We start from the raw sequence: 27,891 nt of genomic DNA, 5'->3' as shown, positions 1-27,891 counted from the left end.
AGAACTAATCGTATTTTATGCATCAAATATTACTACATATTAACAAAAAATATAGTTCTTTCTACGTCCTTACATAAAATTCACATATAATCCTAAATTTCGTATGGGAAAGACTTGACCTAATAGCAAAGCTCTCGCAATTTAGTCGTATATTTTGGACTAAAATATTATTTAAATTCTTAGACAACTTTCTTATCTAACCAAGAAATGATTTTAAAAGAACGCTATCCTATATAACGAAACAATTCTCTAATATTCACTATCCATACTAGAACTTAGTAGAATGACGCATACTTTCTAATTTGCTACAGGACTCTGCATCATAAGAGGTTCGTTTCTGGTTAGTTAAATTTCAAAATATCTCTGCACTTAGGGAGACTAATGCTTTTTAGTCTGTCCGCAGGGCAACGTTCTATCTATGTTCTATTTTCATACATAGATTTGTTTATAAGGCAATATAATATTACACTACAAAATGAGAAAGTGAACTGTGAATAATCATAAAGCACCTTCGCCTAAAACGGCAAAGATTCACGGTAATATATTACATATATTGAAAGAGATCTGTACGTATAATAATTCTTCACATTCCACCATTAAAGAAACAACACAATCAGACTTACAGCGGAGGGCAACCGCGTAAAGATCCAGATAGTTTTGGAGATCCAACATCCAGCGTGGGAAAAACTTATTCTGCACCATTAGGGAGGTATCAAAGTCACTAAGACAACTGATGCTATTTTAATTCTACATTTGAGTTGGACAAAGGGGAGCTGTCCTTTGTTGTCGCGTATGTTACAGAGAAGTGCTACTTAAGAATTGCATCAGACAATTTGGCTGTTCTCCAACTGAATTGTAAAGTCTTTTGGTCTCGAATTATTACGACCGACGAAACATTTTGAACCTTATACAAAAGAACAGAACAGATCGTAGGACGAAGACATTTATCCTTACAAAAAATCGCGGACAGACTTCCACTGAAAAGATGATGGCCTCAGCCTTTTGGGATGTTGGGATATACTCTTCGTTCATTATTTATGAGACTATAAACCGATAAAGCGGTATTATGACAAACCTATACTAACGGTACATGAGATAAAATTAACCAGATAAGGAAATTGTGACATATTTTGTTCCTTTGGGTCCAAAAACTAAAGCACCCATAACATTTAATCTAATATAAACAAAAGAAAGTTTGTTTGTCTGTCTGTCTGCATGCGGTCTGGGGACCAGACGAGTGGACCGTGAGTTACCAAAATTTGGTCACGGGCACCTTGGTCCAGCCCCCAGATCAAGACGAAGCTTTTTCTCAAATTTCGAACCAGGGGGTTCTCAGCGGGGGCGTTTACAGGGACCAGCCTGCGGACCAGAAGGTTGACTGAGAGTTACCAAACTTTGGTCACAGATACCTTGGTCCAGACCAAGGCCAAGCGCTTTTGTCAAACTTCGAACCAGGAAGTCTCAGAGGGACGTTTACCAGGACATGTAAAAGTAGTAGAAAATGAACGATATTAGTGTCGAATTTACAGTTTTTGCGGTCGCTGAGATCAGTGGTGAAGCTCCGATCGCATTAACTTCCAAATTCACACTATTCGGCTGCAAGCCGGTGGTCATCGGGAAGGGGATACCAAGACATGTAAAAGTAATCCATAATAACCGATATTAGTGTCAAATTCATAGTTTTCGAGGTCGCTGAAATGAATGGTGATACTCCCACAGCCAGTGACTTCCAAATACAGCCCCCATGCGAAGAATGGGTATATTCAGCTAGTTTTTAATATAACACAAGGCAAGCACTCGTACATGTTTCACTGTATTTGAATTGCACAATAAAACTATTCTTTTTTTTTTAAAAAAAAAAGTAAATAGTGTGATGTCCATGTGTACAAAGCTTGATTACTCATCTCAAGATCTAAAGACATTAGGAACATGTGCTCGTAAATGTTAAAGACTCAAATAATTATTTTAAAAATAAAATTTCCAGAGCTTTTGTTAAACTTCGAGAAAATAATTACTAACAATATGTAAAGAAAATATGTTTAAATAAATACTAGTTAATTTCTGATTTCATCAAGTTCCTAGCTACCGTCAGATGAAGTAGGGAAAATGTATTTGTGTTCTCTGTCATCAAAAGGAAAAATTACGGAACTACTCCCTTACATATTTCTGAAGAATATTATCTTTACATAGTGTGTTTATTCAAATCATCATTTTCATAATATATTTTTGTCACAGTTGCTAATCCATATACTGAAATTAAATCATTATTTAAACAAGAATGTTTCTATTGGATCATTTTAATAGAAACTTTTCATGATAAGTGTTTCTCATTGATTCATGTGTGAAATACTTCTACTAATAAAACTATCAGTAATAATGTCCAATTCTCTATGTAAAGTCATCTCAACTGTGTTGTTTTGAAAATGTTTGGCTCTATTGAATATATTTGTTTTTCTTTCTATTATGACGACGATTTATAAAAATTTCTCAAAACCTGGAAGTTTGAATGCCTTCTGAATTGGATGTTTACAAAGGCTTGAGGTATTAGAATTATGGTACTTGGAGTGTCTTGAATCATTCGTCTTGTCTGATTTTAACTTAAGGTATATTTTACCATTGCATTTCCGGCTAATCTCATAAACTCCCGATACAGTGTTCTTTTTACTGACGTAGTAATTGTACCCAATCAATTTTTCTCTGTGTTGACAGGAGGCCACGGAAATTCTTAATTTGTATGTATTCTATCTTCTGAAGGAAACCATAATCTAACTACAAACAGTTAATAATTCAAAAAAATGTTGACTGTTTTCTATTTGTGAGTTATTTCTTTAGAATCTCGATGTCACACTAATTCTCTTCATCTAAACTGAAAATAAAACTAAGTTAATTTCCAATTTATTACACTTTCTCAAAGCAATATATCTGCAACACCTGATGACTACAATTCTCGAGTTTCATTTTGAGTTATTCACATAAGAATATGTTGATTTGTTACGGGTACTACTAGATATTGGCTTCTCGTACGTGATAGTTACAAAGTTGTTGTCTACCGTTCAGAAATTAATTTTACATGATTTAAAGTGCTTTATTTTTTAACTATATTATAAGATTTAACGTGAGTTCTTTTTAAATTGTTAGTTAAGAGTACACAGTAGAAATGTTTACTGGAGTATTACGTTAGTATTTTGCAAAATTTTCGTTTAAAGTAACAATAACTCAAGCAATTTAAAGTAATTAAAATTACTTGAGTTTTGATCTAACAATATTTATCAATCTAATATTTCAAACTTATATCCATCATTTCTATATCTTCAGATTACCTTCAGTAATTACATATCAGACATTCTCATATTTGTGAGCACTTTTAACTCACTTCTATTTGCAACAAGAGATAGGAAAAAGAGCAAATCAGTAAAGCACCTTCAGTAAACCAAAAACACAAATCTTTTAAAATTAGCAGGAGTCCCTGGAAGTAGAAGTAAAATTACGATATCTAATAAAGTGTTTGTCATTAATTATAAATTTTAAATTAGGATAATTGTATATATAAAATCTGAAACTATATGTACACATATTTTACTTATTCACTTGTTTTTAAAAGTGTGTGTGTCACTTAAAACTGAAATAAAGTTTTTGTTCTATGTCAATGACTATACAATAATTAGACACATTAATTTATCTGATGCCCTGTGTGTACTCCCAGAATTTTCAAACCGTTAAATAGGATAAAGGCTATTTTAAACTAAAGAAAGCTTATCTCAACACAGTGTTTAGGAAATTACACTATTTTCCCCGTTATAATATCATACAGTGAACACTTAAAATTCATTTACTAATAATAAATAATACCAAAATCGCATTTCAAGAAATTTTCATAAAATGCTCTAGAATAAACAACTTTAGAGAAAATTGAAAGTGTAAAAATATAAATAACTTATCAACAAAATAAAATTATCTTCTATATACTAATTGCTACTATACGGACTGGGAAAGAGACCATTGTATGTCGATGTCTATATTATAATTAGGCACATTTTTTTAACATCGTGTCCTATGTACATTTTAGTCTTTTCACACTTTTATGTAGAAAAACTACTTTTGTAAGTTAAAGAAAGCTTACCTGAATACAAGTTTGGGAAATAATGGTATTTCTTCTTACCATAGTAACCTAATTTCAAAACTTAGGATTTACAATATTTCTAATAACAATTAAAAATAAAATTATATTTGAAGGAATTATTACAAACTATCATACAATAGCAACTTCAAACAAAATTATATATATATATATATAAAATAAAGATAACTTCTGCTATATACTATTTACTAGTACACAGACTGGGTAAGACGACATTCTATGATATTTTACAATTAGGCACATTCATTTGGGAAACGTGTACTATATACTTTCAATCTTTTCGAACCGTTATAGTATACGATGAGGCCTGTCTTAAGCTATAGAAAACTTATCTGAACATAATGTTTGGAGAGAAATGTATTTTTTTAAAAACTCATAGTACGGTACCCTAAAATGATAATTTAGAATTTCTTTTTTAATAACAGGTAATATTGAAATTGAATTGAAAGAATGTTTACCAATTACCGCACAATAACAACGTGAAAGTAAATTGAAAATATAAAAACAACATGATAAAGAAAATTAATGTATACCCTATATCCTAACTATCGTAATAAACGAACTTAACAAGTAAGAATGTAATAGTTGCTCACTACATCATTTATCACCATTTCGTTTGTAAATAATCATGTGAGGTAGAAAGAATATAGTCAATTCAGAACTTCTTAAGTTTATTAGGTATTTGTATACGATAGTAATGGATTAGTAGCTCCGGAAAAAGAACTGTGATTACCTCAACTGTAACAAACAGAGATAATTTCCACTTTGCTACATTATGCATTTACCATATTTATGTGATAGAAGCTAATAATTTCTTTTAACGTACAAACATTACTTTCCTAATTTTTCATAAATAAATAACTTCTACTTGTGTTCCTCTATTTTTCATTTAGAACTGATCTACTTCATAAATAAAAGCATGGATGTTTCACCGAATCATCCATATCAGAAACCCTACGATAACACTTTTGGCAGAAATAAAATATTCCACAATTCCTGCTGGCTGGACGTTCTTTATCACTCTTTTTCTCAATACGAGTCTTTTCAACACATGAACGTTTTGAGTACGTTTTGTGCTCTACATTTTCGCATTCATCCGTAACTTCTCGCCTTATATATGTTGATCCAGAACAATCGAGGTTAGGAGAAAAAGAAGGTTCAGCGTTCTGCTGGAGAGATGATGTGTTCTCTGAATTGACTGAGTCATTCTTACTTCTTTCTTGAACAGTCTTCTCACTTCGTTTCCTATTTAAAATAACAGCAACACAAAATAAGCGAAAACTTTCAGGAAATCTTTTCAAAGTTATTCTCACAACGCATTACCATAAATGATTCACATTTTGAAGTAGTATTTATACGAAAAGAGTATATGTGTCACCATTTGGAAGAGACAGCCTATAAAAGTTAAGAGTGTATTTTGCTAAATAACAGTATATTGTAAGGTTCCATACCCTCACGCATAAGGAAGTGCGTGTCCTTACTATATGCTCCTACTAAGAACACGTGTTATTGTGTCCGAACATAACCAGCAGCGGATGAAGGAAGGAGGCTACCACGAAGAAGTTTCGCAAGGAAAACGAAGACGGCCGACCTCCCCTTCAAGAAGATGTCTATAAGAGAGGACCTCAAGATAACAGCCATCAGTGCTGGTGCTGATCGCTAATCTACAAAAACTGTCTCCAGAGACAGCTATGGGTAACCGAGATATCCTTTAATCCCTACTCCTGAGGCTGCAATGAGCAAGCGAGTATTCCTTTTGTCAACTTAGGGTAATCCTTAACTACACTATCTCCTAAGGCTGCCATGCGCAAAGGGCATATCCTTTAATTATCGACTAACATCACTCTCGGCTAAGACATATAATCTTCGAAAAAGAGGCCACCTTGTGTGCCGAAGATCTTTTCCACACTAGAAATACATTCTATAATCTTTGGAATATTTACAAGAACTTTGTAAGTTTTTATATAAAATTTTATTTTGTAATAAAATGTGTAGGGTTCAAAGCTCGAACTTATCATTTAGACTCTACCGAAAGAAAAACATTGTAACATAAATGAATAACAATTTCTTCCAGCAAAATAGCAACTGTGAATTATTACTGACAAAGAACGTGATACTTTTAGCGTCACGATGGTTCCCTTTCTTAATTTTCTGAAAATTGTATCAGAATTTACACCTAAATACATTGTTCAATTCGATGTCATTTATTGGCTGACATATATATATATCTTACATTTGAACTAGAATTTAAGAGTTATTAATAAAATTAGGCTATATCTTATTAATCAACTACGTAGTTAATAGTAAGTTTAGGCTATATCTTATTAATCAACTACGTAGTTAATAATAAGTTTAGGCTATATTTTATTAACCAAGTACGTAGTCAATAATAAGTTTAGGCTATATCTTTTTAACCAACTACAAGGCTAATGATACGTTTAGGCTATATCTTCTTAACCAACTCCATCACTAATAATACGTTTAGGCTATATCTTATCAACCAACTACATGGCTTATAATAATTTTAGACTATACTGGCATATATTACCCGCTTCGCTGGGTTGAAATAAATAATTTAAATGCACACTGATACTGCTGGCACTGAGGCTGATTTTAGATTTAAACCGGATTGGAAATATTACTGTTCATCTGAATGGTCCCGAAAACTATGGATTAGGCACTAATATTGGTCATTTTCAATCATTATTATATATAGCTCCCCCTCCTTGCTACAACACACGGCATCAGAATTGTCCCTGTCAATCTCAGCTGCTCTTAAAACTATGGATTCGATACTAATATTAGTCATTTTCAATCATTTTTAAATGTTTATTCCCTCCCCTACGTTGTACCCTCCCCCTCCCCAACTATCAGGGATAAGTTGGATTCAAAACAGCATCTGAAGTGCACTGCTTCTCTCACCGACCCTCAAAACTATGGATTAAACACTAATATCGGTCATTTTTGATCATTTTTTTTTAATTTCTCTCTCCCTCCCCTACGTTGGATCCTTAAACTGAATAGCTTACCCCTAAACTCATGTATGTTGAAAATTTGACTGAGATCGGTCCGGTGGTTCAAGAGTAATGAAGTCATAAAGGCAGTCATTTTTTTTACATATATCTGCCTCTCCCCCTTCCCTACGTAGGCTCGTCAAAGTGAAACGATAAAAAAAACTCCCAAGGCCCGACCCTCATATATGTTGAAAATTTGATCGGGATTGGTTGGGTGGTTCAAAAGTTATTAGGTTTTAATAGTTTTTATTTATACTCCTTCTCCCCCAGGATCTACCGTTAAAGTGAAATTGCAAATATGTTTTCAGATCCGAACCTCGTGTATCTTGAAAATTTTATTGAGATCGGTCGGATAGTTCAAGAGTTATTAAGTTACAAAAATATTCACTTTCAGTCTTATATAAATTGACTTTTATATATATCCTCCCTCCCCTCCCCTAGGTTGCACCGTATAAGTGAAATGACGAAAACATCGCAGACCCGAACCCTATTTATGTTGAAAGTTTGATCAAGATCGGTCTGGTGGTTCAAGAGTTATTAAGTTTAATTTATTTTTATAGATTTCTCCCCTCCCCTCCCCAAGCCTAAGTTCTACCGTTAAAGTGATATGATATAAACCACCTCAGGTCCGAACCTCATCTATGTTGATTTTTTTTAAAAGATCGGTCGGGTGGTTTAAGCGTGATGGAGTCACAAAGACAGTCACTTTTATTTTTACTTTTTTGACATATCTATTCCCTCCCCTTGCCCTTCATTGCACTGTAAAAGTGAAATGAAGAAAACATCCGAGGACCGAACCTTATCTATGTTGAGAGTTTGATCGAGATTGGTTGGGTGGTTCAAGAGTTATTAAGTTGTATTCAATTTGACATATTTCCCCTGCTCTAAAATCTACTGTCAAAATGAAAAGATAAAAAACTTTCCAGGTTTGAACTGCATACATGTTGAAAATATGATTGAGGTCGATCGGGTGGTTCAAGAGTTATTAATTCACAAACATAGTCAATTTTATTTTTATATTTAATGCTTTTTGTATATTTCCCCCTCCACCCCCTCCCCGACGTTGCTCCGTCAAAGTCAAATGATAAAAATCATTCCAGTACGAAACCTCACCTACATTGAAAATTTGATCAAGATCGGTATGATGGTTCAAGAGTTATTAAGTTTTATTTATTTTTTCTGTCCCCCTCCTCCAAGTTCTACCGTCAAAGTAAATAGCTAAAAACACTCCAAGAGCTGAACCGCATCTACGTTGAAAATTTGATCGAGGTCTATCGGGGGGTTTAAGAAATTAAGAGTCACAAACATAGTCACTTTCAATTTTATAATGGTGCCTTCCATTTCAACTCAGGCAAAAAAATATAAAATTGTACCATCACCATCTCAGATATTGTTGAAACTTTTCTTATAGCAACTAGACATGTTTTTAAGAGACCCATATTTTTTTGTTTTGTCGAAAAAAATTTTCCCGCCAAGTAATGGGCCATCAAAGACGGGGAGTACAATTTATGAATTGTAGAAGACATGGAAAATGGTCAATTTCGGAGCCTCGCCATTCGGCTATGGAGACAGGTAGAGTTATAATTCTTGTTGTGGTGTGTACATAGGGATATAAATAAACTATATTTTATTATAGTTTGGTTTGCGCATGCGTATCTTTTTGTACATAAATTAACAAATGAACGTCAATTTATCTGAAAAGTCGAAGTTTGCGAATTTTTTTCCAGCACTTTCGGTTCGAATTTTAAAATTCTGTTTTCACGGTTAGTAAGACCTAGTTACCCGCTTTCCGAAAAAAAATTTGTATCGCTGATGAATATGAACCACAAACATCATCAAATCATTGCACTTTCATTGTTCCCAGTGTTGCTAACTGTGACATCAAAATTAGCGAAACTTCGCTAACTTTAAAAGGCTGCAGTTAATCCATAAAGCATTGGTCGAGAATGATCTTTGGTGTGTTTATTATTCAGGTAAAGTTGAAACATCTGACAAAATTTCAGAATTTTAAAAAATGGTGTTTTCGAGAAAATGGCGCCCAAAAATGGCGATTTTTGAAAATTTTTCAATTTCTCGAATTTTTTGCGACAAAACGGTTGACTACAGAAGCGATACAAATTTTTTTTCGGAAAGCGGGTAACTAGGTCTTACTAACCGTGAAAACAGAATTTTAAAATTCGAACCGAAAGTGCTGGAAAAAAATTCGCAAACTTCGACTTTTCAGATAAATTGACGTTCATTTGTTAATTTATGTACAAAAAGATACGCATGCGCAAACCAAACTATAATAAAATATAGTTTATTTATATCCCTATGTACACACCACAACAAGAATTATAACTCTACCTGTCTCCATAGTCGAATGGTGAGGCTCCGAAATTGACCATTTTCCATGTCTTCTACAATTCATAAATTGTACTCCCCGTCTTTGATGGCCCATTACTTGGCGGGAAAATTTTTTTCGACAAAACAAAAAAATATGGGTCTCTTAAAAACATGTCTAGTTGCTATAAAAAAAGTTTCAACAATATCTGAGATGGTGATGGTACATGCTCTGCCTGAATTGAAATGGAAGGCACCTAATATAGATCATAAACAAACTACCTATTGCTACTTTGCTAATGGCATAATAAAGAAAATAATGACGATAAACTTCAATATCAGTTTTATTTAAAGAACGGGTATGATTCTAGTTCTACATTAATTGTTAGATTTACAAATGTTTTGGTTTTTGTCCATTTTTAGGAAAGCAAGCTGTAACACTTAAACAGAGCCTTATGTTTAGCTTAATAAGATCTATCAATTGATATATCCCTCTTCTTTGTACTATTTTCATTTCGTTAAACAATAGTATTTGAAAATTAATAAAGGTCGGTATTCAAAGTTAGATTAAATTTACTTGTTTGGATTAATAAAAACAACTTTATTGAAACATGAATTTATAGAAGTATTGCAAAGTAACCTATAGTCATGTGTACTTCTGTCATAATTTGTAAAATTTAATCAGCTTATTTTCATTTTACAAGTAAATTTTATTGGAATTATTGAAATCTTAAATTTAATCGACGCAAAACTCGTATTCGTGTTGTACATTTTCAGAGTTTAAGCAAGCATGTATTTCTTCATTGTCATTACAAAAGCTACCAATAAATGCAAGACTAGTTTCCCTTGCTTCCCGAAATGCATTGCTTTCCGCCTAGCTAAGAACTTCCTCGTTCATTGTACGCAAGAGTAATCGCTTTCTGCTTAAACAAAACCATAGAATACACGTTTACAGGGGAGATTTATTATTAAGATTTGACATAGGTTACATCGAGTGAAGAAGAGACCATTCCGTTGAAGACGCCTAGCTCCCATGTTGTATTGAATACCATTCTGAAGGTTCATCGCCGCAGAAACTCTCTGGTGAATCATCTGATTAGTTGAGGAGAGATGAAGAACAACATTCATCGCAGATTCATTGCAGGATAATGTTCAACGTCCCTATCAGTTTGACAAAATTTGGTTCCACATGTCAACTAGCTCCACTCCAATTTCCATCCAGAGAGTAGAAGACACCAGAAAGAAACATTCGTCATTCCAGACGAGGACGACGCCAGTCACCAGGAGTTACAAAGGCTACTGCTTTTCCTTTATTCTCATAACCTTACTTTTCTCCCCTCACCTTTCTAACTAGTCACTTTTTTTTATATATAAAATTGAAACATTTGAATTTTATTTAAATTCAAACATAACCCATTCAAACATACACTTAAGTTCCGTGTAGGACATCAGTTTTTATCCCCATATTTTACATTCCTTAGTTTAGCATTTAATGATCATAATCTGGGCTATTAACTGATGTTCCACCACGGCACAGGATGTTAAACATCAGAACTCAAACTCAATAAGCACTATGTATTTAAAACGTATTTTGTAGGATAGAAAAAATATCAGAAGCAGGAAAATTAACTAAAGACATATGATCATAATATATGTAAAATTCTTTCACTTTAGTAAGCACAACGTAACTAGCTTAATATTATATCCTACATGTAGTGTTACTGCTTGAATATCCACACAGATTAAGTTGATTTTAAAATTTGCTTTGCGTTTTATGACTTCCAATCACATGATACTGTAATAACACGGAGATAAATTCTTTAAAACTGAATTCTCCACAAGAATTAGAATATAAACGTACCTTTTCTTGTCTGGTTGAATCCAAGAACTTCGTTCAACAGATTTATCAGTAACAACGATATCTTCAGAGGACTTTTTCACAGTTTTGGTAGAATAAATGTCAGCTTTACTTTTGGAAGAATGCTTAAGTTCAAACAAATCTGAACGTACATGAATTATGTTAGTTTCATGGGAACTGTCGTCCGATGATAAGACACCCAAACTTGCTTTACTTTGAGTAGACGACAAAACTTTAGTCTCAATTAAATTATTTGAAACTTCATTGACTGTTAGTGTCTTTCCGTTGGTACAGACATTCTCCAGTCGATCATTGTGCCCACCAAAATTACTAGTTGAATCACAGCCGACACTAAATTGTTTCCTATGTCTTGACATTGTTAATTGTTCCACTATAATACTGCTTTTACGAGTCAATTCACGAAGACCTGGAAAAGAAAAATTAATTTAAAATGCTTTGGAAGGCATAAGTATCCCTGTTTCAACAGAGTTAGGAACTGTAATGGTAATATGGCCAACAAATATGCTCTGATGAATACGTAAACCGGTAGTAACAAAACACATATGGCATGCATGTTCTAAAAATATTCTCAAGTTGTTAACATTTTTACATAATATTTCGGTTGATTGTGATATAATTAAACTATACATTATAGAAATGAGTTTTCTATACTCGCGTACACAGATAAAATGTAACTATTACAATAATATAATCAGGCCAGGGAAGGGTAGATTGGACAGTACGTGCCTTAAATTATTTTTGCATACTCTAAGATAGAACGTTGAAGAGAATTTTAAATTTGACTCAAAACCGGATACAAAATTCCTGCAAATATCTTAATCAAATTAAATTTAATTTAGGGTATTTTACTCATTTTTGTGTAAAATGATATTCTTCTTGTTAAATGTACCAACACCTTCCATTGGTCGTTTCCCACTTCGAGAATTCAAACTCAAGTTAACACAGTCAATTTTCATGGTCTTCCCGAACGACACATTTAACCGCTGTTACGTCCCGATACATTGTTGGCTGCATGGAAACCTGTACTTGATGACATCAATACAACAAGGTCCGTGCAACAATGAAGGTTAAAGTGACAGCTTTCTGGGAGGTGTTGTTTTGTGAACTTCCCGCCGCGCATTGCAGGCACTCAGTAATAGTGAAATGATGCAAAGAAGAGGATCTAATCATCCGACAATGTGCTCAGACGATGAAGTGGGTCGTAGATCAACAGGCTGTAACCCATTGCGACCCACCACCCACCTTGACTAACTCTGCTCAGTGCATTTCAGACACCATATTCTGAACACTAGTGGGTTTATGCATTTTACTTTCAAGGTCTCAGAAGTGAAGAAAGAACTTTAGGCAATTTTGGATATTGATATTTGTAATTATAATAATGACAATAGGATTTACTATTGGGCTTTCGAGACGCAGCCGAATTTTACACTGTTTTTCCCCTTTACGTTGCTCTACTTTACCTTGATTTCAGACTTTCAAATTTAATCCTATTTTGTGGCCCCGCGTAGCGTAGTTGCTTACGCTCTCGCCTTCGGTGCGAGCAGTCCCGGGTTCGATCCCCGGTCGAAAAAGTGTAAAACGCTTTTTCAGGCCAGCCACCCTGAATGAAGTTTTACTGGGTTTTCCTCATTCACACCAGGCAAATGTCGGGGTGGTACCTAACTTATATGTTTCAGGCCGCTTCCTTCCTTTCCCAATCATTTCTTCCTTCCCTTTTCCCGACTCTCCCACTTTCTAAATTTCTAAATATGTTATTACATGTGATTTACAATCAATGTTTGATTTCCTTTTAGAATATTTTCCAAAAATATATCGAGATCTTAAGATGAGACAAATTTTAGTTGCTAATTATATATACATTTGTGTTTGGAATTTATCATGTAATGTCATGTATGAACATGAAATTTTAAGTTTTTTCTACTTTTCTCACAGCACTGCGTAATTAAAAATGTGTGTTTTTGTGTTAAATACTTTCAGTATATTTGGTTGTCTAGAAATATTCAAGTGAATATCTTAGTGTTTATGAATCGTAATTATATTATGTGTACTTATATGCTAATATGTTGTAATGTTTTTCATACTAACTTTGTGAAATGTTATATTTTACTTACAGTATGTCCGAAAACTATTTGAATACTAAGATAAATTCTGTAAAAATAAACTTATCCTGTTTCCTTCTAGCAGCATGAAGCCATAACGTTTTATGAAATTCGAATTAAAATTATTCCAATTATCAGATATTCTCGATGACTTTGAATCTTGATGTCTTTAATAAAAATGTTTCGAATATTTTGTAGCGAAGATGCCTAAGAAAGCTTGTCACAACTGTTTTGTAAGAAATTTAGTTTTGATGTTTCAGGCCGACCAGAAAGTTGTAATGTCTTTGGGTATACTTTCGTGTTTGCATCCCATGTTTTTCTTTTAATTGGTCTTGTATAATTTGTCTTGTAGAGATATTTTTACGATGCTACGAGAGCATTTGTATCTTGCGTGTTTACACATTTTTCTCCTAGGTGGAAGACCGAAAGTCGGTATGTAGTTATATTTCAGGGAACATATGTTCGTATTACGGAATATTTAGGTGTTTACATTAGAAACATTTTTCTAAGCGCCTACGGTTGCAGGCGTCTTTTCACGTTTTTACGTATTGCATCGCAGGGGTCGATAGCATATTATGTATGTACGTGTAGTATACATGTCCCAACCTATGGTTTTGGTCAGTACATGGCGTAATGACCGTTTATTTTAGGAACGTTTGGACAAAGTGAGTCAACTTCCATGATTTAGAACTTCGAAAAACTTGGATCCACACTGCATAGTTTTTAACGTTTTATTAATGATTTTTTGCAGATAATACCCACACAATCTGGTAACCCTACAATATTTACGTTTTGTGAAAGTGTAAAACAATTATTATTCTAGGCCTAAACCAATAATAATAACTGTATTTCAGAATGAAATCGTTTGTTGTACAGAGTATTATTGAATCAAGTCTCGATTTTTCACATGGTAAACAGTTATTGTTTTGACTTTATCCCGTGACGAATTTTCTTTGTACATGTCAACGAAATCACAACCTCATTTTTTGATATGCAAATTCATGCATGTTTGTTTGAATCACTATGGATGTGAGCTTTGACATTTAAGTTTATTTATTTTATGGAAAAAACGATTTTTCGTTCTTTTTCGCTAAACATCACGAAGCACTAACTTCATTAAGAAAAGGACATACAGATGGAAACCTTATTTTGTTTGTATATTACTAATCAATAACGTGTTTACATTTTCACTCATTTTACTTTTCCAACAATTTTTATATTTCTCCAATATATAACAGCAATATTAAAACTATGATAATTGTAATATTTTAATACATCTTACACTTTTTTGTTATTTGCATATTCATTCATGTTTTAATACTCTAAATGCATATGAAAGTACCGTATAGTCTAAAAGGAAACTCGTTAGTGACTTTAATCATATGTTTTATGATAATTCTTGAAGTTAACATTTTTATGAATAGTTATTGTGTGTATATATCCACTTCACATTATACAATATAAAGTGATCGAATCAGAACACTTAAAAACTTTTTACGAAATTAATTAAAAATAAATAAATAAAATAAGTAATAATTTAAATAGCCCTACTGACGCTTTTTGCGTAGATTCAGTAAAAAAGGCTATCACACAGGTGTTTAAGCCATACTTCGTTTCTCATACCAGTGTATTAAAAAAATCCCCCCTTCCCTCTTCATCTATTCAACGTCCAAGAATAACGTGGGACATTCAACACGGGAAGACAACAAGGATTTCTTCATACGAAGAAACGGAAGATAAGGAAATCCAACTGCAGCAGTAATTTAAAAGAATTTTATCACTTTATGGAACACTTGGATTGAGTACTGTTCATGCAGAAACCTCAACATGTTTGTTGTAGTGAGTGATCAACAAGTTATTTAACTATTTTTAAATGTCCATTAGGTGAAAAACCAATAAACTTTATGCACACAATTTGCCCTCACACCATATTCCAGCGTTGCCACCTAATTATAATTTTGGTGAGAAACCTAACTTTATTCCAATCTCTCTAGACGACCAGGAGTTCTCAACCTATACTTCGAGTGCACATGACAGATTGTTCCTCGTCGGAGGCCAATTCCATAACCGTCACCAGGTTACAGAAATAATTTTTGTGGACCCTCAGTATATTTCGTAAAGACAGTAATCATTTTTCGAGTTATACTTCATTTCTGCGACGCAAATAATTTATTTCTTCGGTGGGAAATGCTTCCTTCCCACGCAATAGAACAAGGAGTCTTTTATCGTTCATTCATAAATATATGTGAAACGTTGTTTTGTGGTAAGCATATTTTAGTGTGTACGATTAAGAAAACCATCGCAGTTTGGACGATTAAGAGAACCATCCAGCAAATCAGATATCATAGAATGCATAAAGAAGAAAGTATTTCCTACCGACATCTCCCCCTAAAGACCTATCCAAGGCAGCTGCAGTAATGCTTGATAAAGCAGCTATAGTACACAAGCTGCCATCACGGTCATCAAAAACATGTGTTGATTATGCTTCAGTCGTATTTGTCTCATATGTTCAGCAAAAATTGTGTGTGGCGTTGGAAAGAAAAGTAACTGGATTCCAGTCCATACTATAGCCCACTGCATGTCATGATATATCCGTAAATGTTTCCATTATTCTATGCTTTTACAGAGTGTAATACTGTGTCTGCATTTACAGACATTGCTAGAACGACAACATGGAAAAAATGGAAGAAATTTTCAGGAGTAACTGATGAATTCCAAAAGTTATCAGAAGATGACAGTTTCAATGAAGATCATAATTTTCAGTTCATTCAGCGGATCACGGTTCTAGTGTATGATAAAAGTAGTACCTGTAACAAAGTTAACGATTTGCGAGGAGTGTTGTTTACGAAGACTACACGATCAGTAGAGCATATTCCACCAACCGAAGCAGCTCTCATTTAACACACAAAAAGAACAGGTTTAAGGGTTATATGGAGACAGTGGAATCCTAAATTAAATCTGCAACCCCAAATAAAAGAGACCCTGTTCAGTGTGGACTTCTGAATGGTCTACTATTCCTGAGGCATCACGCTCCTGTCAAGAACTCATACCGAACGTTTGTTTTTTTTAAAAAAAAAGTATTCATCAAATTGCAAGTGTGTAAACCATTCTCTTTCTTGTACAGAATTATGTGCATGCGATTCTCGTGCTCTAGTATAACTGATGCTCTTCTTTCTCCATTGTATAAAGTATGGCAATAGGTATTATACGGGAACAAAGCAGTTTACAGACGTTTGGTTTTCGGTAGTGTACTTGATAAAAACAAAATGATCTTACTTCTGTCTTTTTTTTTTATTTACTTACAAATAAACAACAAACACCGTTAGCGTAACGAGACAAAACTGTATATTTCACATCCACACACTTCCACGTTTATTTTAAGCGTTAAAGTAATCACTGTTAAACATAATCCTGCTGAACTCAAGATATGCAAATGTTACACTGAAAATATTGTTTTGTTTAAGAACTGATCTAAATATATTTTACCTTTTATTTTCTGTTTATATTTTTCTTGTTCTTCTGGAAGTGTTTTTGAAGTGTTCGCAATTAAAGATTTCTGAGATATTCGGATTTGTGAGTCCGTTGTGTGTTAAAACGCAAAAATGGGAACTAAAATGGATGCAAAAAAATGAAAATATTCAAATTTCTCCATAAAGATGTTATTTTATCAATATGACTTTGATATAATCATTTGAAGAACTTGTGATTTCGGTTCTTACGGTGCCTGAACCAAGTCCATAGGATCAATGGTTTCTGAGTTATGACAATTTAAAGTCTCAGATGGTCGGCCATGTTTATGACGCCACTGCGGTCACTACCAGCTTGTGTTTGGTGTATTTTAGACTTCCTATAAGTGTACTTTTATCCTGAATAATTTTCCACTTGTAGCCAGTAACGAAATATTTTCACATTATTTGGTTCATATCTTCTGCACTATTAGCTCCTTTTGGCTTTCCTCCTGCTGATGAAAAAAAAAAAAAAAAAAAGACTGGTTTAGAAGACAAAATGTAGTAATTTACAAGAAGACAACAGTGTTCTTCGCAAACTCCTGTTTGCAGTCAGTTATATCTTTCTTCCCTTATCAAATTTAACTCGCTCGTTTTTTTCTCTGGTCAGCAAAACATAATGTACATTTTGAGGCACTTTGTTTATCGATTCAGATTATATATTAAAAATATTTAGCTCCCTTTTCAAGATACAATACGATTTTTTGAGTCTAATACTAGACTATTTTTTTACTTTCGTTATTGTAAAAATTCTGAAATTCCAATTTCTTTCTTTTTTTTTTTTTTCGAACTGAGTACGAATTGTGTCGTAGTCAAATCAGGTCCAGATTACACTGTGGTTGTCTTGCCTCTTTGTTTGCTCGCTTCTTCAAACGTTATATTGGGCGTGTGTGGTTAAATTCCTGGTCTGGATGAGATGTGGTAATTGAATATTAAGTCAAAGCAGTAATTAATTAAATATTTTATGAAAGTAATCGATAGAACTCCTTCAATTCTGAGACAATCATGTCATGTTATCAAGATGAAAACAGATGTCAAAAATTTAGAGCAATATATAATATATAGAATGCACATAATACAAGTAGTTACAGAAATATCGAAACCTGAATTTTCGGTGTTCCACCTGTGTTTTATTTAACTGACTTCTCAAGTACAATAAACTGCATTTATCATCAGTGCTGCACTAACGTAGAGACTTATCGCAGAATTCTTATAGTATAAATTCACTTGTTAAATTGTAATAATTTTACATTTCAGTATGACACAAATAAATACTTTTACAAATTTCCATTAATTTCAAACTTCTCTTTGCATCCATGTTGCTGTCATGTATACTTTTATGTTCATGTGTTTCACTTAATAACCATCTGTTGTATATCTATGAGTGAATCTGTATATAACTGGCATATTTTAAAACAAGATTTTTTATTTCATTTATTTATTAAACGAATCCTTTCCTATTTCACACATTTCTGGTTAATTAAAAAACTTGCATATCCTGTATTATTTTCGTATCGGATATTATTTGTACGTCTTGTTTGTCCAATGTAAAAGAACTTACATTCCCGTGGGAATGAATAAATACCTAAGCTGTACAATTGTTTTTGAGTTTTCAAAGGGCATACTTTAGGTTTGATCTTTGAAGATGGCATGCAAACAATTCTTACTCCACATCCATTCAATAAACAACTTGTTTTACTAAAGATTGTCTTGTCTTCTTCACCACTAACGGTTTTTATTAATTAGGCGCACCAGCCTTACGCCGTGTGCGAAAAAATTAATTATACTTTTGTAATAATGAAAATACTTGTTTAATAGAATGTATAAAAATGTTACAAATGGCGGTGCCTCCATTTGCATTTGTTGGCTGACTTATGAGCCGGGTTGTCTGAATTGTATATTTAAGAAATTGAACGAAATTAAAAGTATAATTCTGTGGAGCCATTATTAGGTACAGAACACATCAAAATCAGGTAAATAAGAGTATTGTAAATCACAATCAGGAGAATAACAGTCAAAATCGGGGAGGAATTCCAACGGGACGAAGAAAGCCAGCTACATAGATAGTCAGGTTGTAAAATTTGGGAAAAGTGAAAAATAAATAAAATGAAAGGATGTAGAATATTTGTGGACTGTTAATAACACAAAATATTAAATGTAAGTATGTGTGATCAAGGTAAAGTGTGAAATTCTCCTTAACTCCCTTCATCATCTACACTCCACACGAGGGAATGTTGCCACTTGTACGATCACCACCGAACTTCTGGAGATTAATATCATAAGTTTGAATTAAAATTTTATTAGTAAAAGCATATATTGAATACAAAACTATACAAAGTAAAAATCAACACGTAAATATGATACCAGGGGTAAGGATAAAACCCCAAAAAAATAGCACTGCACATGGTTATACGAAAGGAATTCAACGTTTATGGGTACCATATTATATACGCCTAATAAACTTCCTCTATATATTCGAAGGACAGAACAAAAAAAAAAAAAAAAACTCAAGAGGTTAATATAAACTTATCTGTTGCAGCATTGATTTTTTCCGTGAATGAATTTTTAGATAAGTCAATGTATCTGTCTACTCATAGCACTGAAAACATATTTTTTGTACCGTTTTTATATCCTAGATGTATAGCTTAATTCAATCGGTATGTATTTGTCACAACCAGTGGCGGAGCCAAGGGTGGGCCTGGGGGGCCAGGCCCCCTTGCTCAAATTCTTGGCCCCCCTAGCGGCCCACCCACACGGAGTGATACTGCTATAGGTCGACAAACGGTGAATTAATAGTGGCCGCAAGTTAAACTACTACCGAAACATATCTCGACAACAAAGTTACCAACTGCAGAATATCGTATGTTGCAATAGTCTGCGTTCCGAGCAAAAATCTTCAGGCTCCTTTTTGTTTGGGTTACAGCAAGATCTAATTTATCTAAATCTGTAAGATGCATGCATTGACATCAGCATCTGAACGTTCCTTCTGTCCCTTATCTGGTTGTCTTCTTTGTTTTCGACAAAGAACAAAAAAAAAAAAAAAAGCAACATCAGTCTGCATTCTGATTTGCTTCAATGTTGAAAGTCATACTAAAATAAGAGATGCTTCCTTACAGATAGCATGCACTGCAATAAAACTTTACACTCGAGTTGGACGAAAGAAGTCTTCGTACACTAAGTAATTAATTTCCATCGATTATGGCGACATAGAACAAATGCATAGCATCAATTAAATAATTTATTATTATTATTATTATTATTATCAAATAATATCGAGAGGTCTTGCTTAATATACAGTAAAAGAAGAGAGCAAAAGTTTTTATTATTTCTGTCATTCTCTCTGCTGTTCGTATCCCAATAGTTCGAGAAAATTAAGATACTGAATACTATCAACACCTACTATTTGCTACTGGTACTGGTTCTCCTTCTCGTCTACCTTCTGGTCTTGTCTCTAGTACGTCTAATTTCCTAACGCTCTTGGCCGTGGCAACTAAGTAGAATCCTTCTTCTGCGATGTTAATAAGCGATACTAGCGATCTCCAAGGAAAACGGAGTCAGCGCTTGGTGGACCTATTCTATTAACTAAAGCCTGGGGAAATGAGGCTAACAAAAATCAGTGGTTCTTTATAAATAAATCTTTCAGAAGTATTTTCTTTTAAACTATTTTAACTGTAGCTTAATCCCAAAACTGCTACTACTAGAGAAATTCCGAAATTTATCACAGAGCCAGTGCTACAATCTCTTGATTACTAACCATCAGGTAAGATACCGAAATGACACAACTTGGTCGGGCAGTAATGCTGTTTTGTGTAAAAGTGTAGTTACTACCATGACCAGGTTGTATCATCCTGTTATCTGATGTTTGTGGGACTGGTCTACAGATATTCCATTCAGTAAGTTCAGTCAGTGAATACCAATTTTTTATAACAGGTTTATATTAATTCTGCGTCAAAATATGCATTTCTGAGAAAATTAAGCATTAAGCATTTCTGAGAAAATTACATTGTAGGAATTATGCAGAACAGTAAATCAGTGGTGACATGGATTTTCAACAGGTTATACTAATTAATGCCCCTCCTTCAAATCTAATCACAAAACTTACAATATTAATTTAGCATTGACTACAGGATAGTAGCGTTATTTCAACTACATTTGAATTTATTTTAAGGCTTTGAAACATCCGAGACTCAGAGGATAGAAATAAGGGAAATTAGTCAATAGGGCCACCGAGGAAGAATCTTGGTAATCTCCTCAGTTGAAATATTTATCCACGAGGGATCAATCACACCATCTTCCGAATCTTAAGCTGACGTTCTACCGTTGAGCTTTGGCCATTCGGTGTGGGTGTGAAGTGTTTGTGTATTTGAATTCACGTCAAATTCTAAAAAATAGTGAAGGTAAACAAACGAAAGAAAAAGAAAAAAAGGCCACGTATACTTCTTTTGCTGTAAGGAGTCCCGATTGAAATGTCTGTTCTAACACTGGTATTAGAGAAAGTAAAACACGTGTCCTCTTTTTGCTTCAAAGTGTGCTCACTTCATCATTTTAATAAAGTAAAGGCACATTCATTACTCAGTTTTAGAGCTCTAGAGTAAAAGTAATCAAAAATAATTGAACTACGGCCAGATCAAAACAAGATGCTGCAACCGGGGTAGTTGCCCCGGGCGCCAGCAAACCAATATGTGTGTTTATTGGTGTAGATCAGTAGATGTAGATGAAAGGGATACTAATCACAAAATTTGCCCTGGGCACCAAATGTCTAGTTTCGTCACTGATTAGGCTACCATTTTTTAGAGCGTGAAATTTTGACATTTTTCTGAAATATTAAGAATACATGATAATTACTGGCTATTTACTTTAGAGTGAAACTTAAGCTTCGAGAGCAAGGCTTATAATTTAAAGTGGGATGGAACGGCAAATCACTGTCCTGTTAGAGTTCAGTTCCTGTTTCTGTGCGACGTTTGTCTCGTAAGCACTTTTATCCTCGTACATCATATTTTACTTTATTATTATTATTAATACAGTTTATCTACCAAACAACTATTTATATTATTATGTGGTATTAAACCAAATCTGGAACTTGTGATATTTATTTACTTCCATCATTCCACCCGGGAAATAAATGTCATCTATACGAGATGGAATATTTTCGGGTAAAATTTAATATTACTGCTGCCATGCTGTAACTTTGAGCTTCGCCTTATTTCAAGTAGATGCAGACATGTCGGAAGGTTTGATTCTTGTAGATTCACTAGTTCAAACGCTGTCGAAAATGTGGTCTGGAGAATATGACTCTCAACGAACAACATTCGAACAAATTTATCAAGAATATTTGTTGATATGCATAGAAAATGGTCCTGAAATTCCAGAGCCGGAAACAGATGGGCTATAGGGGTTCCTTGTGGAAACGAATTAGACATTCCCCATGGAAATATCACAAATTCATTTTGGATTAATCTCTTCCTTCATTGGAGGCAGAAAACAAATTTTCTAAAGATAATATATTAAGAGACATTTTTCTGCCTACTATTGATAAAGCAATCACTGAGACGAAAAAACGCTTTGGATCATGTAGCAAAATCATTAGATTGATCATCACTCTACATCGAAAAGGTGAAAACTTTCTAAATTACAACATTGTGGAGCATATGGTCCAGTATTATGAAAGTGATCTGGAAATATTTAAATGTAAACTCAAAATCCTCCCAAACACAATTAAGTTGTATGAAGAAGAGAGAAAACCAAAGTTGATTCCTTGGTGAATTTCGTTCATCTTTGCGTCTACAAAAACGCATTCCTAGAAACCAACAAGTTACATATAATCTCTATATAAGTTTCTAGTGCTACATGTGAAAGGCCATTCTCATGCTTGAAAAGATTAAAGATATATAGGCAATTCAATGACTGATGATAGGTTGAAAAACTTAGGATTACTTTATATTGAAGAAAATTGCTAAATCGTTAGACCTTGAAGAAGTTGTTGATAAGTTTCCTGCTGCCCACAAGAATAGAAAGATCCTCTTTTAAGTCGAGGCATGAACCTCTAATTTATTTTTTTAACCTGTAAAAGTGTATTTCTCTGCTTCCACTTAAATCTACCAGCCACACATATTTTAAACGCAGCGATTAAATAATTAATTACTTACTTATATTGGAAATTAATTGTATTAATGTATCCTAGTTGTTTGAAGTAGTAAATTCTTACACTTTCACCGTAAAAGAGTAAAATCATGAACAACAAAGATGAAAACATTCACCTTAAAAACACGCACGCACACACATACAAACACACACACATATATGAAAAAAATCATTCATTGGAGATGGCCCCCTCACAATTTTCTTGGGCCCTTCATTGGCCCCCCCTGTGAAAAATTCTAGTTACGCTACTGGTCACAACTATGTATGTTTTATATCTTTGTATCTTTGACGAGTCTTATTCATACGCACGTAATCGTGCAATATGTATGATTAAAAAGACGAAATAAATAAATAAATTAAAACGGCATCACAATAATTGCACAACAATTTCCCAGGTTAGTGTATCTCTCATGAGAAAGACATTCAAGTTACCCTAGAAGCTGAGCTAACGAATGGAACATTAAACATTTATTTAATATCACAAATATTAGAACGAAAGATAGATTGAAGTTAACAAAGGCAAAACCGAATGCCGTATTAAATGGACAAATTGAGTTCTAAACTAACATCTTCAGCGAGAAAGGAAAATTATTACAAATGAAAACGTTTTTCGGGGCTGAACATATCTCCAGGAAAAGAGCTCAAAAGGTTTTTTTAATTCATTTAAGTTCTGAAGTTTAACTCATCTCATGCAGAATGAGCAAAATAACATTGTATAAACATGGAAAGGAGTTACGTAAAACTGTGCCTTTGCATTCGCGAATGTTTGTTAACGTATAATGTAGTTACCGGAATTCAGTTCCAATGCTTCCTCTATTTTTATTAAATTCCTCAAATGTATTATTTTACCTTTACTGTGATGAAATTTCAAAGGAATAGAGTTCCTTCCAGTAACACCGTTCCTACAATCATTATAAATCATTAAGAACATACATTGATTTGTTTCAGGTCAAATCTTTTCCTCACTGCTAGAGATGTAGATTCTCGTATTATATTATATATTTTAAGACATTATTAGTTGTATATGCTTGAAGTGATTTCAAAAGAAGCAAAAGATTTAACTCACAAAACATTTTAAAATATTACATTAATTTAATGTTCGCTGACGCGCCTACTTTCCTTGGAAGAACTTTCTCGCTACCGCTGGAGCTCCCTTTTGGCTCCTGCTCTGACTCACAATAGTTCTTACCGTGTAGTACACTCAAGGCCGCGTGAAGTGAATCTGCACAAAGGAACAACACACCCAAAAGATAATATTTTAAGATGCAAACTGTCGATTTACTGAAACAGGAGTGTATATATACGACTACAATGATATTAATGTATGGAACCGGAAAATAAATCTGCGCCAAATTATGTTCAACCACATATTTCCTTTCCATTTCCAGTTACAAATGCTACCGTATCCCAAAAGGATCTATCTTTGAGAGCCATAAAGGAAACCTTCCACGAGAACTTTCGTTTTCTATCCTTCTTTTTTGTTCTTTACAATCATTATGTGGAAATATTGGTGTTTAATTAATTTGAATGGTAGTTTCGAGTCGAATGTCGTCAGATTACTGAAAATGAATAGTGATGAAAACGTATGGATAGAAGGTACCACGAAACACACATAAACATAACGGAATCAGAGATAAGTAGCTACGTCTTTGCAAATTACAAATAACGGAAATTATCTTTATAAAAAAAACTGATAAAATCTGGCAATTCAGTAAAGAAGGGCAGTGTTCAGGTGGCATATGTATAAAGAAAAAGAACATGTAAGCCATCTGTGTTTAAAAGGAAAACGTAAACAACTTTGACTCATTAAGTCTAGAAAAAATTATTGCAAAAACTACATATTTCTGAGCGTATTCAAGTGTATCTTTATGCCGCTAGCCACAACTCTCTGAAGCCTTTTATACATTCGTACTTTTATGTAAACCGACCAACTTTCCCTACCCTGAACCCAAAATACATAGAAACTTTGATTGTAGTGACCATCTAGCACATGTTGGTGCGTGTTTTCCTCACGAGTAATTGTGTTAATAGTAAGTAATCTGTCGACGTATAATGAACCTCTACGCAGTTCATGGGTAGGCACCAAGGAAGTAACAATTTGGAACATACTAGAAGACAGTGAATGAATTATGATATTCGAATAATTATTTCTGGTGACATTTCTCTATTTTACCTGTTTCAATTGGAATATCCGTTTCAGCAAACTTCCCGAAAAAAGAAAATTTATAGGTAAAATACGATGTGAAACATTTTGTGTGAATGAATCAGTTAAGAATGAGTAATTACTGTCAATGCACAGCAAATTGAAATGAATTTTGTGCATGGGCGCCCGAAGAAAATTCCCTAGGAGGGGGGCTCATCTATCTGCTTGCTATATTACGTTTGGTATTTTTTATTTGTATTAAGAGAATCTTAAGAAATTTAATACATTTCCGTGAGCCAGAGGGGGCCCAGGCCTCCTCTGTCCTCCCCTTGGACTGCCCGTGATTTTAAGTGGTAGTGAAAGTACTGCAGGCGTTAGTGCTGTATCGCAGGACCATATGAAAATTGAAAAAGTACGAAAATGTACCACATTCGGTTATATTTGGTTGGATTACATTAAGTTACGTTAGATTAAGTCACATTAGGCGTGCAGTATTACTATACGGATCATTAGTGTAAGTAGTAGTAGTAGTAGTATTCATAGTAGTAGTAGTGGTAGTGGTATTAGCAGGAACGGGTCAAAAGTCCCAAAGTGGTTGGTTATGAAATGGGCAAATTGAAGACTTGCCCAAAGTTTTCTCTAAATTTTACAATTTCTAGATCCATATGTTAAAACATGTGTAAATTCCGAGAAATAGTCTATCCGCCTCTACATACAGTGCCGCTTACAAGGTCAAAAACAACCAACAAATACAACCACTTTCTTACCTTTTACTATTCCTCTTACCTGACTTTCTTTCATTATTCCTCAGAAACAAATATTCAATTGAACCGGTAAAATTCCTAAAATTGGTTCGGCAATACGGCACTTACACGCATTGTACGTATAACTTCCATTATCTTCGTTTATGCGGATAATTCCCGTCGCTCAGGCGCCTCCTCACGACGGAAGCGCCCCCTCGCTACCTCTCGGGTCTTCCTCTCGCGCTTATGCCCTAACTCGGTTAGATAGCATTCGTGCTTTCTAATGTAATTTTTATGCCATACGTCTACATTGTATTTATACTGAGCCCTCCTGAAATCAATCTGCAAGTAGTAATGGTGCTCCTACTTTAGTGCACGCTCTGCAAAAAAAAAAAAAAAAAAAAAAAAAAAAAAAACTGTCAAAAATTGGTAGAAACCGTGTTCTCGAGTAAAGCTCTGATGTACTAACTCTAGAAGGATGTATAAAGCATGCAGGCACTATTTACACAAAGAAATGTTCGTTTCACTGTTTTACAAATTCCCTATTTCTAATCTATACTGATTTTCTGAGCTTGACTGATTTACTCCTTTGATTGCTCGAGAAAGCAAGCTATTATACAATCATTTATATATATTACTTGCTGCTACATGTATATTTTAGCTATGCGAGTATATGTATTTTCTTAAAATACACTTTTTAAATAATAGTTTCTTTGAAGGAAAAGGCATTACAAGATAATTTCTTCTAAAACACTGTAAATTTACTTAGTATACATTTGGAATCCTATTCTTAATCTGCACGGAAAATACCACGTACCTGCCAATAACCGACGTCTGCAGTACACATCTGGTTTTTAAAAGTGGTACGAGTATACTGAGAACATATCAAGAAATTCTTTGGTGCTTTATATACAGGCATATAGTGAAGACAATTAATATAATTGTTTTTATTTACAAAAAAAGAAAAAATATATTTTCTTTTATTTACACATTGTTACTTGCATTTTCCTTTCTTCATCATATGGACAGCGCATAGCACAAGCAAGAAAAAGCGCCATTTTCGTTGATTTGTAACTGGATGGAACAAGTCTGTCCGGCAACTTACGAGTGTAAGAGCACACTCTTCATCTAACAACGCAAGTGGTGGAAACATTAGATTATTAGGCAAATAAAATAGTAAAATTACAACAGAAACGGTGTGGAAAGAAGGTATTATTAAGGAAAAGTTCGATATCGCAAAATAATTTCATGTGTGATGTAATACGAGCCATACTCAAAACATGCGAAATTATTAGGTCTATAGTAAAACCGAACACCGTAAAGGGTCACTGTTTAACAATTTTAAACTTTTTGTTTGGCACATAAGGCCGAGCATTTGACGTCAAGCAGTGGAAAGGACGGAGTGAAATAAGTGATCGCCGTCTCGGCGAGCGGATCAGATGGTCAAAAAGGGTTTGATAGAATGGAGTTTACCTCTGTTTGGCAGGTTCCAATCCTTCTGCCAATTAGTGTCTAACGATTCGGCAAAACTGCTACACAGATCTGAGCAAAGAAAAAACGTGTTCCAGTGCAATAATCCGAAACGTAGCGACCGTGGCATATCGGCCTATACTGGCATCCAACAGGTTACAGCGATAGTCTTCTTGTAGCTGTTAACATCTTACAAAGCTGTCTTCCAGAAAGGTGGGGCATAAAAGATATTAGCCTATACTGGCTTCTAATAACACTTTGAGAGTCGATGCTGATAAGCACAGGACATAGCCAAGTTTAACTTCTGTTTACTCAATAATAAATACTAAACACTGCGACCCGTGACGAAGACACGACAAAGAGGATTTTCTTTTTTGAAGAAATGCACATACAAGACAATATTAAATGAGATAGTCCTACTTTCCTAGAAACTCTC

General features: G+C 34.0%; 1 protein-coding gene across 3 annotated transcripts; it reads right to left on the bottom strand.

The window, feature by feature from the left end:
• Positions 1-1,854: 1,854 nt before the first annotated feature.
• On the bottom strand, positions 1,855-27,891 carry LOC145690846 (uncharacterized). Of its 3 annotated transcripts, XM_081766205.1 has the most exons (4): positions 26,803-27,388; positions 26,029-26,365; positions 11,336-11,759; positions 1,855-5,383 (listed from the first exon to the last, which is right to left on the bottom strand). In XM_081766205.1, exons 3-4 carry the CDS (start codon positions 11,707-11,709, stop codon positions 5,044-5,046), a joined length of 714 nt encoding a protein of 237 aa, XP_081622331.1. In that variant the 5' UTR covers positions 11,710-11,759; positions 26,029-26,365; positions 26,803-27,388; the 3' UTR covers positions 1,855-5,043. The 3 variants fall into 3 exon arrangements, with proteins under 3 accessions (XP_081622331.1, XP_081622330.1, XP_081622332.1); XM_081766204.1 differs by lacking the exons at positions 26,029-26,365; positions 26,803-27,388 and adding an exon at positions 27,459-27,891; XM_081766206.1 differs by lacking the exon at positions 26,029-26,365 and having other exon boundaries at positions 26,803-27,389.

The sequence above is a fragment of the Thermobia domestica genome, chromosome 7 (assembly GCF_964235325.1).
Source record: "Thermobia domestica chromosome 7, izTheDome1.hap1.1, whole genome shotgun sequence".
Classification (NCBI taxonomy): Eukaryota; Metazoa; Arthropoda; class Insecta; order Zygentoma; family Lepismatidae; genus Thermobia; species Thermobia domestica.
Note: the sequence above shows the minus strand (reverse complement) of the source record. Positions and strands in the feature narration are given on the sequence as shown.